A 14918-nucleotide genomic window follows, 5' to 3' on the forward strand; every position below is an offset into this window, starting at 1 on the left:
GGCTGCCTGCAGGGCGACGGGACACCTCGCTAGGGTCGCGGCTGTTCCCAGGGCTCCCCACCAAAGGCTGAGTAAGTGTCAGTGTCAAAGCTTAAAAGTGGAGCAGGCAGGGTAACCCTGTGAGGCAGGGTAATTTTTCTAAGCAGGTGAATTTCTACCCCGATGGGTAGGCTTTGCAGATGGGGTGTTCTCAAGCAAGGACAAAGCTGCTCTTGCAGTGTGTATAGGGGAAACCTTGGTGTAGAATTCAACAGGGCCCAGAGACAGGCACAAACATTTCAAGAACTGTTCTGCTTGACTTCTGTATGTCATATCAAGGTTTTACCTGGGGATTTGCAACTTTTTTAGTAGCTACAAAGCCAAATTAGGGAAAGAAGTGCGGCAGAACACGCTTTGCACTGAAAACCACCACTCCGTGCTCAATTTGCTCTGCCCCCTCCAGCACTGTGCCTGCGCCGTCCTGCTCCGCTCTCCGCACCCAAAGCAGTCTGCTCATGGCACATCCGGATAAGGCAGCTGTTGAGCGCACAGGGCCCTCAACAGCCGCTCTCTAGCCCCGGCCTGGCTGTTAGAGCTGCTCAGCGGCAGCCCTGAGGGAAAAGCACAGGCGCTTCAGCAAGCCTGGGGGCACGGAGAAGTGGCCAGGCCTGACCAGAGCCAAAACCCACTGAGGGGAGCAGGGGTCCAAGGCAAGCACGTTGGAGCCAAGAGCCCAAAATGAGCGGATCCTCTCGAGGGGCTCAGCCCGCGAGCCCAGCTCCTGCAGGGATCCCCTCTTGCCCAGTGCCATCGCCCTATCTGGGCGGCCGAGCGGGAGGCCGGAGTCACCGCGGCTCGGGGAACGCGAGGGCCGCCGCCGCCGCCCCTCGGGCCCGGGCAGCCCCGGCGCTGCTCAGGCCCCGGGCTGCGCCCTCCCCGCTCCCACGCAGGGGCCCGGGGCACAGCGCGGGCAGCGCGGCCGGGCGCTGCCGCCCTCCCGCCGCCGGGGGTCGCTGCCGCTCCGCTCCCCGCGGCCGGGGCCGCCCGCTCCGCCGTCGCCAGCGGCGCGGCTGCCCCGGGGCTGGGGAGCGGGGTCCTCCCGGTCCGGAAGAGCCGCGGCCTCGCCGTGCCGGAGCGCTGCTGCCGAAGGCGGGGCGGGAGAGGCGGCGGCTGCCCGGGCTCTGCGGCGGGCGGTGCTGCGGGAGCTGCATGGGAACATTCTTCACAATCCTGGGCTTACGGCCTCTCCAGGGAAAGGGCTGCTGGTCAGAAAAAGACAAGGAGGACTTTTCAGTCTGCGGGCTGGATTTTATTTTGAAGGTCCGTCTAAAAATAACGCAAATAAAGATCTGTGCCTGCTCACGGGCCCAGAAGACAGAGCGCTGGAGCAGCGGCAGCGGCATTTTCCCAGGCCGCATGCCGCAGTCCTGCTGGACAACTGCAGCGGAAGGACAAGCAGCACTACGGGGCTCGCTGCCCTGGGAATCACTCTCCTACCAGCTAAAACCTATCCCTTGGTATTGTGTCAGCTACAGCATTCTGCTAGGACCCGATTCAGAAAAGAAAACGAAGAAGGGTCTGCTGATCACAGTAATCTTAAGGCACCTGGTCCTTGTTGACCTTCAAACCCAGCAGCGATCAAAACCACCACAGCCACTGCCTGCCTCATCCCAGCGCCTCTCCCAACGTGCTTTTGGAGACCAGCGGCTGCAGCGTTCCCTGGGAGCAGAGGTGCTGGCAGCCACCCTGCTGGGTCTGGTGCCTGGTCGCAGCCACGCTGCGCGTCTGTGGATGATGGCCTGCTTGCTGAGCATCTGTCCCCTCGCTGAGCCGCTGCAGAGGCAAGCGGAGCTTTCCTGGGCCAGCAGGCAGCAGCTCCCTTCCTCTTCTAGGAAACCCATAAATGCAGGCATTGCACCCCGGGAGAGTAACCAGAGGTGGACTTGTTCTATCAGCTTCTTGCTTAAACCCCTCCACGCTGCCACATTTGCTGTCCCTTATGGCACAAGGCCATTGGAAGAGCCTCACAGAGGTCCAACAGGGAGCATGCAAGGGAGAATACAGATAGCAGGAGATCAGGGCTTTCTCTGACTCATTCTCCAGCCCTGGTTTCAGCCATGTCTGTTCTTAATAGCAATTATAAATTAAAAATCTCTCTGAAGTCTACAGCTGCCTGTCTTATCCCAAATATTTAGAATATCTGCCTTAAACAGGACTACAGCACCCTCTCCTGCACATCGCTCCTCCAAAATACCTGATTGGAGGCAGGCAGTTTTGATTTACTTTAATACTGTCAGTGGACAGACACCCAGTGTGGATTCCTTATCAGTTTAGACTTTATACCTTGAAAGCAATGCCTGTATCATATTTGAGTGGCTCCTTCTTGGGCCCTTTTGGGAGCTCACACAAAGCTTCTCTAGAATTATACTTTGTGTGACATCCAAAGGTGGTCTATACTGTCCATCAGTGCCTTAATGGAATACGTGCAGGAATCCCTGTATAATTCTTGCACCCCAAAACCTGGAGATGCACACTTGACTTTCACAACTTATATGAGGGGTCAGAAGCAAGTGACAGCCAATGGACAGCCTTCACAAGGACAGGTACAGGACCCACTCTGCAGCAGCAAAGTGGACTTTGAGCACACAGAGGCAGAGCAGCTTTGACTGTCAAGGCACAGAAGCCAGCTCTGCCATCTTCCCCCCACTGATGCAGGTTTGCATCCTTCAGCCTGACCCTCACAAAGGTCCATCTTGCTATCTGGCAGCTACAGTCCCACAAGTTTTGCAGGTATTTCCAGTTGGGAGGAGTGCTGTAACAAGTTTTATGCTCCTAATGCCTTGAGACAGGGAAAGCTTGAGGAACAAAAGGGAGAGGTGAGCAAAAGACCACGCCACGCAGCCAGCACCAGGTCAGCATCAGCCACCGTGCCAGTGAGTACTCACCACTGGAATGCCCTGCAGGAAAGGGGCCGGTGACGGCACAGGGCCAAGAGGATGTGAAATGAGGTGAGGAACCGAGCTGACTAACAAGCAGCTCACATCCTGAGAGAGGGGAGCCAGCCCCAGGGGAAAACAGTGCTGGCGTTTGTCTCTCTAAATAAGTGCAAACAGGTGGGTTTGGCTGGGCCAGGAGAGTGATGGCAGCTGCAAATCACAGGGGAGCAGGGAAAAAAAAAGAGACATTATTACTCTGCAGGGACACCTGAGCTGAATCATCAGGACTACCTGCACTCATGTGGGATCAGAGTTCCCATGGGTGCGTGGGGAGGGAGAGCGAAGGACAATGCAGACAAAATGGCAGTGCCTGTTCGGTAAGCTGCATGGCCATGCCGCCTGCCTACTCCTGCTGCCGGTCTGGAGCTCCCCTGCTGATCTGCATGGGGCTCTGGCTCCCATTCCTGGGGACCCACGAGCTTTCCTGCTCAGAGCCACCCAGAGGTCGTTCATCCCCTTTGAGCAGCTCCCAAGTAGCACTGTCACCGGTGCAATTTGTCAATGAAAATGTGTTTTGCAATGTCATTTTCTCAGGGACTGAAACGTTTTGTTTCTCTATTTAGGGCCACATTTTTTCACTTCAATGAATCTTTTGGAGATCGATAAAGATATATGCATACTGAGTGGGTCATGGTCCTCCTCAAATTTCCTTTCATTTATTTGATAGAGTGAAAGGGTTCTCCAGTTTCTTTCCATGTGTAACATTTTTCACTCTCTGTGAGGAGCACCCAGCTCTGCCAACAACACTGCACAGAACAGGCCATTTCCCGAGCACTGGGGTCAGACAGCGTGGATTTGGTTGTGTCCCCATTACGAAGCTCTTAGTCCTTGGTCTCCGGCATGTGGAAGCTTTGTGGACCAAAGGCATAAGCCTTCATTTTTCGTGCAGTTTTTTTTTCAGTTCAAAGCACACACATCCTGTGCTGCGATCCATCAGAGCAGTGTTTTCATAGCGTGAAAGTGTACGCTTGCCCATGCTGCCTTATTGGCAGTGGTTCCTGATTTACGTTATTGTCCAAACAATGTTCAAGCATTGTTTTGAAGAGTATTATTAGCAAAGGCTAAAATAGTGCCAGAGTGTGAGCTAATAATTAAGCAGGACAGATGATCCCTGGTCCAGTGCTTAAGCTCTCAAGCTGGCAATGTTTTGCTCAGCAGCCTAGACACAGCCTGGGAATCAACTGAAGCTGGAGGGATGAGATCAGGGCGGTGTGTAGTTTGTACACTGCTCTGCCAACTGGGACATCCCAGAGCATCAGGAAACCTTGGGCCTTCCTGCGCTGCTCTTTGTTTCGTCTTTTTCAGTGGCCATCAGCTGCTATACCACAACTCGAGCACTGTAATATTTACATCCTTGTCTCAGTCATCTCGGTGTCAGTTCTGCCGTGAAGGTTGTTTTGATACAAAAGAGCACGAACGTGAGTGATGAAGTATTGCGCACTGCGCGAGGGGTTCAGGCAGCAATGGGAGGTGGCGGGCGTGCTAGGTCTGTGCAGCAAGCAGAGCGTCGGCACCGGGGGAGCAGGAGGAGGCTTTTCTCCAAGGAGGCTGACGGCATTCGAGCGTCGCAGGTAGCATCAGTGTGCCACGCTCAGGTATTCTGGATACTGAAGCAGCTGGGATCACAGCTGCATGCAATGATGAAATGGTTTTTAAGGGCTGCCTTGGCTGTTCTTCTTCAAATGCCCATAAGCTACTTTGCTCCCACTCTTAGTAGGGAACAGAAATATGGAAACAGTACTGGAATTGGGAAGGAATCATTACTGATTATTCCTAAAATCCAGGGTGGTCCACACTTGGTGAAAAAGTAGCTAAAAACTTTTCAGGGTCATTAAGCTAAAATAAAGAACAAAGACTTTTTATGTGCTCTGAAGAACATTAGAATCTTTTAAACAGCTCATTTTCTTCTCCTGAGAGCAGCAGGAATTACTCATAGTGATGTATTCAATACAGTTCCCTCTGCAAGCTTTCTGTTTCGACACATTCCCCCTGTTAGTTTCTCTGTTTGACTCACTATTTATGCTTGTTCCAGTTGGAGAACACATCCTCCATGTGCAGCCACTTCGCAGGCAGCTCCCAGCTCAGATGCAGCAGTCAGAACCTGACCTTCCTGGTGAGTACACCGGCTCATGCGGGGTGAGGCTGTCCCAGTGAGATGACCGTTACCGGGGACTGCCTTTTCTGCTGCCATTCTCTGAGTTCATGTTTTCTTAGATATTTCTATCAGTCAGTTCTTCCAGGGACTCTTCATGGAAAGTGAGAGCAGAAGAAAATAAAAATCTATTTTATTTTCAAAAAAGAAGACTACAAAGAGATGTCTGCCCTCCGTGGTGTCTGTTTCGACCCTCACATCTAGGGTGGGAAGATTCACATGAGTGGAAAGGCACTTTGGCCCAGCATACGCTGGTTCCCTGCAGCACATTCCCGAGTTGCTTAATGTGATTTAAGTGTCAGGGCTTCGATCACCTCATCTTGGGAGATGCTGGCAAGGCTTTACAGATCTTGCTGCTAGGACATTTTTCTAACTGGGTTTCAATCTTAAATGTCCTTTTGCACAGTGTCATCCCATTGGTTTCAGATACAGGTTAAAGTTTGAAAGAACGACATGAAATAAAGCCAAGGGAAATGCATTAAGTCTTGTTTGCAGAGCGCACTGAGAGAACAGGACAAAATGTTCTTGGGAGGACAAAGAAATTGATTGCTAAGAATATATCTCATGGTGCAGACACCAAAGAGGTTTTACAGCTGCTGTGAAGTCAGTGTGTGTTAACCTTAGGCTGCAGACCTGCAAAGGAAGCAGAGGGATCGAGGTAGCTCCAGCTATGAGATTACAGGGGTCTGCCCAGATTTTGTGAAGCAGCCCTGCCACCACGCAGTCACAAGACCTTCTGCGATGCTGGGCACCCACACAGGAATCTTCTGGACCTGCTGGCTTGCTGGCTGCACACAGCAAGTGGGTAACTTCTAGGAGCAGAGCTCAAACTCATGAAAGGTCCATTAATCTGACTCTAAGTAGCTGACAAGCTTTGTTTAACTGAATGAGAGTTAAACAGTACAGAGGGAATTGTAGTGGTCACTTCATTGAAAATGGATTGCTGTTCTAAACCCTGGGTGAAAGATCTAAGTCCCGTAATCTCTGGCAGTAGCTGCGATTGTCCCACATATATTTGGCAAAAAAAAAAGAGAGAGTTTAAAACCGTTTTAATCCTTCCTGGTTTTTTGTAACAGTCAAGCTCAGATGAGACTCGTGCTGCAGACAGAAGGAACAGCCCAGGCCAGTGGTCCCAAGTATCTGTCAGGAGAGAGAGGTAAGAAGATGGATAAAGAGGAGAGATTTGACCAGGGTGATGAAAGACAACAAAAAAGTGAATGCCAAAACTCAATGAAGACAAATTAAACAAAGTGGGGATTTCTCAGTGAGTGGAGTAGCACCAAAGCAAAGCCTAAGCATGCTGGTACATTGGGCCAGTCCCAAACTCAAACCACCTGAACCACTGCCAGTGGTTTTCCTCTGACAGCTTCAGCTGCCAAGGGAGAAGAATTGGGCAGGAATTGCAGGCGAGGAGATCCAGATATCCTCACAGCAGGTACAGCACAGATGGCTATGGGCTCAGTATGTTTTTGGTAACACAATGGAATCCTAATGACAGCAACATGTATAACAAATGAGGTCACCAGGAGTAATATTATTACAACAAATTCCATAGGAATTAATCATGTTTGAGCCATAATGATAACAGAGTGTTGGTTAGTGAATTATCTCTCAAGCTTCTCATCCCTCTGGCACTCAATTGTAGGCCAGTTTCTTGGGAAGGGGCATGGACTGTTTCCTTTCAAAAGAAAGCAAGCTTTTCTTTCAAAAGAAGCAGACTTATTTAGAATCACAGAATGCTTTGGGCTGGAAGGGACCTTAAAGATGATACAGGTCCAGTTCAAGATGTTGAACAGAGCTGGGCTCAACACGGACCACTGAGGAACGCCACTTGTCACTGGTCTCCACACGGACATTGAGCCGTTGACCACCACTCTGAGTGTGGCCATCCAGCCAATTCCTTATCCACCGAGCGGTCCGTCTGTCAAATCCATGTCTCTCCAGTTTAGAGAGAAGGATGTTGTGCAGGACAGTGTCAAATGCTTTGCACTTAGTCTGACTGAGGTTTAGTCTCAGGTAGATGAGATTTTTGTAGTGTAAGCCATTCCAAAACCACAGTATGATATGTTTTTGTAAGGTTTTGTGTTGGTTTTTCCTCTTTTCTATGCAAAATACTATCAGGACCCTGGGAAAGTTCCTGCACCAGCCTTCTGGTTTTGAGATAAATGTAATCTCTGTATGAAAACACACTTACATACATAGCTTACACCAGCCTGGTGCTGGATGTAGTATATAAATAAATAAATCACACCACTGCCATACCAACTCTGAAACACAATGAAAGAAACATCTTGGTGAATGTCCATCTTCATTTTTATTCTTCAACAGCAGGAAACTCAAGTGAAAGGTTTTTGTTAGACCTTGCACCAAAAAAAAACCTCATGAGATCTCCAGATAAAGGATTTCCTGAATTAATAGACCACATGGATCAACATATATCAATAAACAGAAACTCTTATGACCACGAGAGGGAAAACCTGTGCAGGCAGAGCTGCTCGTGTGTGTGTGTGTGTGTGAGATCGGTAGGTCTGGTAACTGCGCTGACTTCCAGCGTGCCTGTCCTCCCTGGTGCTGGATGGCTGACAGGCTTTTACCAAAGGAATGAGAGAAATAAAATAAAGAGAAAGAGAACTTTGGCCAAACTCCTGGGAATCAGAGCAGTTGTTAGCTGAATCCTGCATCACAGCGAAGGCTGAAGTCGGGTTAGTGGCAGTGGGTTATCCATGGGCTGTTTTTCTCAATCTGGTCATCCCAGAATAGCTGCTGTGCTTCATTTTCCAACACAAAAGCTGTCTCTGTTGCTCACATGGAGCAAGCAGGAAACCAGCAGGAAAGAGTGAAGATTCCACAAAAATTCTGCCTTTTCCTGTATTACTGGCTGTGCTGATGCTTTCTCTGCTCAGCTCTTGTTTGACTCCTGGGCACCCATCCAGATTTACCCTCTGGCAGGAGACAAAAAGTGCCATTCATAGACTGAAAACTGGAGCTTTGGTCTTGAGAGACCATTTGGCTGACAGATGTTTCTGCTCGTCTGTCTCCATCATTATTTTTTTCTCCTACCAATTTCTATCCTAGGAAGTGCGTGGCAGTAGTGCAAAGAAGGGCAGGGAAGAACCCACAAAAAAATAAAATCATTGTAAAAGCCTTGGGATGTGAATTCTTAATCAAGCGCTGTAGGTCTGGTTATGTCTGGAGGGGCGCGTTTGTACCTCTGGGTCTGGGTGGGAGTCTGCCTGCACTGAATATCTCATACAAGTCAAAGGGCAGATGTCACACAACGCCTCTCAACTCCCATTTCACAGAACAGGGAGCACCAGCAGCCCAACAGTTCGCAGAAATGTCATCTTACAGAATTTGCGAAGTTGAGCCCCCGTCTTGCCATAAGCAGGGACACCTCTGTCTGTGCAGGGCTTGTCATCACTGGCAAGGGCTTTGACTTGAGACCAGCAACTATCATGAGGGATGTGTTAGAGCAGGAGGTCAGTAAAGTATTGGGTAAAGCTCAGGAGGAATTCTGCCTTCTTCATTCTTTGAGAGGATCAGATCTCCTCTTATTTTTGCGCCTTTCAGTGGGTCCCCAATGGATTAAACTAGCCCATAAAAAGGGAGCAGAAAGCTCAGTGCATTTTGTCTTTTGAAGCCACCCTCACAGACAGCCTCACAAAACCACACAGACACCCCAACAGCCCTGCACTGGTGTGGGTGCACGCGCGAGCACCCATCCTGTCCTCCCCGGCCTCTCCTCGCCCGGCCTCTGGCACGCGCTCCGTCCTGGAGGAAGGGCTGCCCACCACCCCGCTGCTGTGGAGGTGTGAAATAACTGCTGGGGCCGTGCTTCTGGAGCAGACAGGGAACGAAGGGGTGTGTGACAGCAAAGGTGTATCCCCTGCAGTCCTGTGCTCGGCTGAGCACAGCAGTAAGGGATATTTTACTTTCTCCAGCAGAATTTTGACTGCAGCTACAGCTTTGATGCAGTCCATCATCTGCTTGCGTCAAGCCAACGTCAGCATAGTCAGCCAGTAGTCTGCTCGACTGATGATATAAAACAGACGAGTGCTTGCCAAGTCTTCCTCTGCTGCACAGGTGTAAACAGGGCAGGACAAGGTGTTCATGTGTTTGGATGGAGCAGGGCATGAAGATGAAGGGTTGTAGTTTGTCAAGCCATGTTTCTTGGCCCTGAGCATCTCCTCCAGATCTCGTGGTCGCCCCCAAGGCTCTGGCACGAACCGAGGCCCAAGGCTCTGCAAAGGGCACTGGGAGATGTAGAGCTTCTCAAGAGAAAGTGAATATTTTTGGCTGTTGTTTTGCTTCTTTCCTCCCCAAACAGCCAGTGACACAGGATGGGGGTCCTCCAACTTCTGCAAGAATCAAGATAATTTTCAATGGCATTTCAAAACAATGCCTTTTAAGGAGAAGAAACCCATGCCAGCAAGTGGAGTACATGCGTCAGCCACCCAAGAGCCTGAAACGGTTTCCACTGTGCAGATCTACACGGCCACTGGATTTGTCACAGGAGGTAATGCTAGCAAGCCTGGGGCAATCAGAGGCAAAACCCAGCAGAGCTGAAACCCAGAAACCCAGCTGTGCTCTGAGGAGACCCGGCTCGAGCTCCCCCACCAGCAGTGGCTCCATTTATACCCTGGGCGAATCTGAGCTGTGGTGCACACGAGGCAAAGAGCAACCAGGAGAGCACAGGGACAGCACAGGCACACACTGGAGAGGTGAAGACTGGGGAGGAATCATGTATTTTGGTTGGCAGTGTACAGCTGGGAAGAATATGAAAATTGTGCAAAGGTGACACTAAGCTAACTAGTAACCTAACGAGTAAAACGTCCTCATACTGAGATATAAGCTGCCAAGAGAAATAGCAAAAGCTTCTGCATTTTACCTGCACATTTTTTACACCACTGCAACCCCTAACCGATGTTAAACACATCTCTCAGGCCCATCAGCCCTCTGCTAGATAAGTCTCTGGAGCATATTCTTAAAGGACTCTGTACTTGTACTAAACCCGATTCAGACATCAATGGTGGCCAAAGGCTGAAAATACAAGGGTAGTGTACAATTTTTTACAGGATTGGAAATAGGGGCCTTAGACAGTGGTACAAGCTTGTGCTTGTACACACACATAAGCCTCGCGTGAAGGGAAAACACGTAAAAAGACAAAAATAGTGCAAAAGGCTTTAGATTGGTCTGGAACGGCCGCATGGCTCCGCTCCACCCTCTCTTGAGCTTAGATGCAAATTGTTGAGACAGCTTATCAGCTCTGATATGCTCAGGGAGTTTGACAGAATCAGACGGGTCTAATCATTGCCCTCTTGCGACCGACTTTAATGACGAGTTAATTGCCTGTGATGAGACTTTGATTTTCTTGGAATGCCTTAGCCCTTTGTAATTTTCAAGTTCTGGCTTATTCACAGGCATTTTCGTGAGTAACTCCAGCCCTCCTTGAGTAACAAAGGAAGACAATCCCACAAGGGAAGCAGAGCTACCTATTTTGGTACCCGTCAATTTGCTTCTTTCGGCCTTTAACCAGGTTTCATCTGCCCCCGTGGAAGCCAGTCCAACCAGGCCAACACACATTTTCTCTCCAAACTGTACCTCTGCATGGGGTTCTTTACTCAAGCAATGATGCAGCTGAATGGAAAATAGTCCTGGAGCCAATAGTTTTCAACACTGAACAAAGCCTGTGCTGCTGCTGGAATCTGAATTGGACAGCTTGAGGCTTTGGGGCTTTGCAGCAAGGACTCTGTAAATTAGGAATGTGTAAAGATTTTCCTGTGGCTTGGTGCATGGGCAGCATTCCATAAATGCATCATAGAAATTAAATATAGAAAAGACCTGCTGATGGGTCTTCTGCTTGGACAGCACAGAATTGGTTCCTGTGGGACAGCTTGCATTGTTTGCTTGAGAAAAGTCTTAGATTTCCTGGGTGATGAAGCATTCACCAACTCTTTTCAGGAAACAATTAAAAGCCTAACACATCTCAGTATCAATAAATGTTTTCTGAGATTCTTTCTACTTTTTTTTTTCCAATGTACAGCTCCTAGATGTGTCCTAGTTCCTGTTAGAACTGATTTCCTTTCACCCGAGTGCTTACACTTTCAAATTTTTCTGCTGTGCTGCATAAAATAGGCAGAGGACCAGATTATACATCCTGTGATCTGTCAGTGCAGTCCCTTTTTACTCCTTCACATAAGCTTCTCCCTTCAAATCCCTGATCAGAATCCCTGTTCTTTCCTAGATCCTCCCTGGTTAGAGCACTACTTTTTCAACAAATTGGTGAAATGGATGGATGAAAGCCTCACAAGCACAGGATGCAGCGTACACCATTCAGTGCTTTGCCTTCCTCAGTTTTTCATGGGCTGTAATACCCTATATGTTCCTGAGCTGTGAGTCATTTTGGCATTTGTTTTATCTTCGACCACAAGTACAATTTTCAGTATTGGAAAGCATGCCAAGGCTTTACGAACCAGAGCACAAGCTCTCTTCAGTACTTGTTTTGTTCAAGTTCAATGCATAATGTAGGTCTCATCTCGGTGTTTGTGGAAAGCTTACTCACGGCATTTAGCCACTCTTTAATTTGGCACGGTGGATAAAATTTAGCGCTGTAGCTCTGGGACGAGGTGTGTTGGCAGAAGGGCTGGGTCTGGATCTAGAAACGGAGCAGCAGTTTGGTGCCACAGCTGAAGGGAGCTGGAGAGCCAGGACCTGAGCTAAGGATGCTGTGGACCAGGACCACCTTCATTGGTGGGGCTTCCAGCTGAGAAAGCGTGGCACCGGTCAAACATGGCAGTGTGAGCAGTCAGGACATGAATGAGTTAGGAATGGCTCTGGTGGAGAAAAGCTCTGGTGAAGAGCATTTGGAAATTTTTACCTTTCAGGGAAGGACTTTCTGAGACCTCAAAGACTCTCTCATTCATCTTTCTTCTCAAGACAGGGCACTCATCCAGTTTCTCACTTGTACAAGGCAAACCGAGATGTACTCCATTCTTCGTTAAGTGCTGTGATCTGCAAATGAAAGTGCTATTGAATTTGGAAAATCAAATACTATTTGCATGTATATAAATAAAATGCCAAAATGCTATTTCTGAGAAAATAATTTTAAGACTAAAAACACCACTAGAGGAAGTCTGCTGCCTTTTGTTCCCTCACAAAATACAAGCGGAATGGTGAAAGTGAGTGAGTGAGTCCCACTCAGGTCTGCTGCTGCTGACCTGATGACAGGTGCTAAAATCCTGGACAGTGAAGGGAGAGGAATTAGCCTAATGCGGGCAGTTTTTATATCTTCTGAGAATAAACTTTGTCCTCTCCCAGATTCCTCACATCTGTTCCATGGACAGTTTGCAGGAAGGCACAAGCAGGAATAAAGCTGGACTCGTGGGACGGCAGTTCAGTGCAGCCTGACACCCAAATGCTCAGGTGTGTGAGGGTTGATAAACAAGCCCAATGCTGATGGCAGCCAGGAACATGTGTATTGAGTCTGTTTAACGTTTCCTGTGCCCTCTCTCCTGGTTTGTTTACCCTAACATATCTTTATGATGTGTACAGGAGAATCTGAGGCTTCCCCAGGAGGATTCATGTCACTTCACTAGACGTTTACAAACATTTTTATGGTTCTCATACAATTAAGCTTTGTTTTATATTCATATAGTGAACCACATTTGTATGCTCTTTCAAGTGCTAAATATTTATTTGTTCTCCTTTGCACTGCCTAGAAATGCAGTAGCAATTCCTAATCTGGCCAGACGGCATTGGGCTCTGGAACAAAGTTTTTCTCTTCCATAGAGATATTAAAACTGGATCAACCCTAAGCTGGAAACATGTATGCTCAGCTTCCACCGCGATCTGTTGGCATAAGCCTTTCCATAAGGAAGACATACCAAAATCAGGGCTGCAGTTGCATTCCCTCTTTCTGGAGGCTGTGGAGAAGCAAAACCAGGAAGGCTGTGTCCAGCAGCGGTGTGCGGTTCCTCACATCCGCTCCCCCAGCTCCGTCCTGCTCACATCCTCTGGCTGCAGCCCCCGTCCGTGGCGTTCTCCGAGTCCATATTTCCTTCCATTGTTCCCCAGCAACTCCTTGGGCAATACTGTCTGCCTTCCCCGCCTCGCAGGCAGCCTTGGCCGTCCAGTGCGAACCGACGGATGGGCTTTCAACAGCAGAACAAACATGTGCTTCTCCTCAGAAGCTTCCCCTTCCCCAGAGCCCCCACACCCATGCACAGGCTGCAGTCAGATGTTCTCTTCTCAAGCCCATCAACTCAGGATGGAGGGTGGGAGAGTTTCAGAGAGATTCCCATGTCCTCATGTCCCCTGGACAAATTCCGCTCCTGTCAGCGCTGCCAACGCAGCCGGGCTCAGCGCTGAGCTCCTGGGCTCTGCTTGCCCCCTCACAATTTCTTCCCAAGAAGGAGGTGTGAGCTGCATTTGCCAAGGTGCTGAGCATCTCCAGCCAAAGTCCGAAAGGCCAAATGGAAGCCAAAGTCCTGGGAGTTTATTTCTCTTTTCTCCTGTTTTCCTCCTTTATCAGCAAACATCAGTTTGTCAGTGAAGACAGGCAGAAGGAATCAGCAATTCTGAGCAAACTAGGAATGCTTGTTCAAACCAAATGCCCCCAATATTTCCAGCAATGAAAGCCATCTGTATTCAATTTATTTATCCAGAAAACCTGAAAAAATATGATAAGTCAAAAGATTATATTTTTAATAGTTTAATTTCAATTTGTCTAAGGTTAATTTGAAAAAATAGAAACATACAATAGGGGGTTTTATTTGTTTTTAACCATAAACAAACCAGAAGAAAAAGAAAATGGATTTGGTTTGATTTTGTTGCATTTCCGTTCATTTCTGAAATGATTTGGCCTTGGTGCAAAAAAAAAGTAAGAAAAGAGAAACAAATATGTTATTGTTTTTGTTAATTTGTCATGGGAGCCACAAAAATCCATTGCTGAGATTGTTTTATGCCTAACTGATGTCTATTAACTCTACAGTGCCTCTCAGTGATTCCACAAAATCCGTGGAAATACCGACAGCAGAAGAGCCGCTCATTCGACCCAAACACCTATGCGATGGGGAGGGGTGTCAGTGTCACCATCGTGCCACAAACTCGGTTACACTGCCGTTAGCCCTGATGCTCTTACCTGTCTGACCAGCCTGCTCTGTGCCTCACAGAGCCCCGAGACTTGCAGGGGACGGACTCGTGTTTCCCAACAGGGCAGCGGCCCTCACCGTTCAAGGAGGGATGACAGCAATCTTTTATATGTGGGTATTCCTGCGTCTTGGCAGAAATCTGGTGATCTCTGGCTTCCTGGGGAGCTCTCAAAGCTACCCCGCCTTTGGAGTCATGCAGGACAATGGTGTTAGACGGCGAGATTTAAACCTTGGAACTCTTCCGTGCTCTTTTACAGAGTGAGTGAGGTCACAGGCAAATTAGCAGGTTGTTGGAAGGAGATCAAGACAATTTCTAAACATCTATCATTTTCCTACAGGGGTTTTTACCACCCCAAATGTGACTGTCCAAGGCAGGAGCTGGTTGAGGGAAACACTTTGATCACACTTTGGCCAATCCAGTCCCCAGTGATGCTTCTAAGGGTGAGACAGCTCGGCAAAACTCCTCCACCCAATTCAAAGTGCTATGACTAACTCTCCTGCATGCAGCCCATTTCCTCAAAGCAGCAATCACAGGCTGCCCAGCAGACAAAGCTTCCAACAGCAGACTGGTCATGCCCGGGTGACATCCTCAATGCCACCACTTCAGAGCAGGACGGCTGAAGGAGCGTTAACATGGGTGTG

At 48.8% G+C, this 14918-nt stretch overlaps 1 protein-coding gene across 2 annotated transcripts in view; it reads left to right on the plus strand.

Annotated features, from left to right (window-relative positions):
- LOC104486635 (V-set and immunoglobulin domain-containing protein 4-like) overlaps positions 1–14167 on the plus strand; it is a 39966-nt gene extending 25799 nt beyond the window's left edge. Inside the window, exons 8-10 of one of the 2 annotated variants that reach the window (XR_015259711.1) lie at positions 5008–5088; positions 6204–6283; positions 14117–14167. Coding sequence is in view for 1 of the 2 variants with exons in the window: in XM_086756470.1 (XP_086612596.1) it covers positions 5008–5080 (73 nt within the window). In the remaining variant the exon portion in view is untranslated. Of the gene's footprint in view, positions 1–5007; positions 5089–5758; positions 5891–6203; positions 6284–14116 lie in introns of those variants that run through there. The other variant, XM_086756470.1, reaches the window with a different exon arrangement.
- Positions 14168–14918: the final 751 nt, after the last annotated feature.

Source organism: Chlamydotis macqueenii, chromosome 11, assembly GCF_036417535.1.
Source record: "Chlamydotis macqueenii isolate bChlMac1 chromosome 11, bChlMac1.mat, whole genome shotgun sequence".
Taxonomy (NCBI): Eukaryota; Metazoa; Chordata; class Aves; order Otidiformes; family Otididae; genus Chlamydotis; species Chlamydotis macqueenii.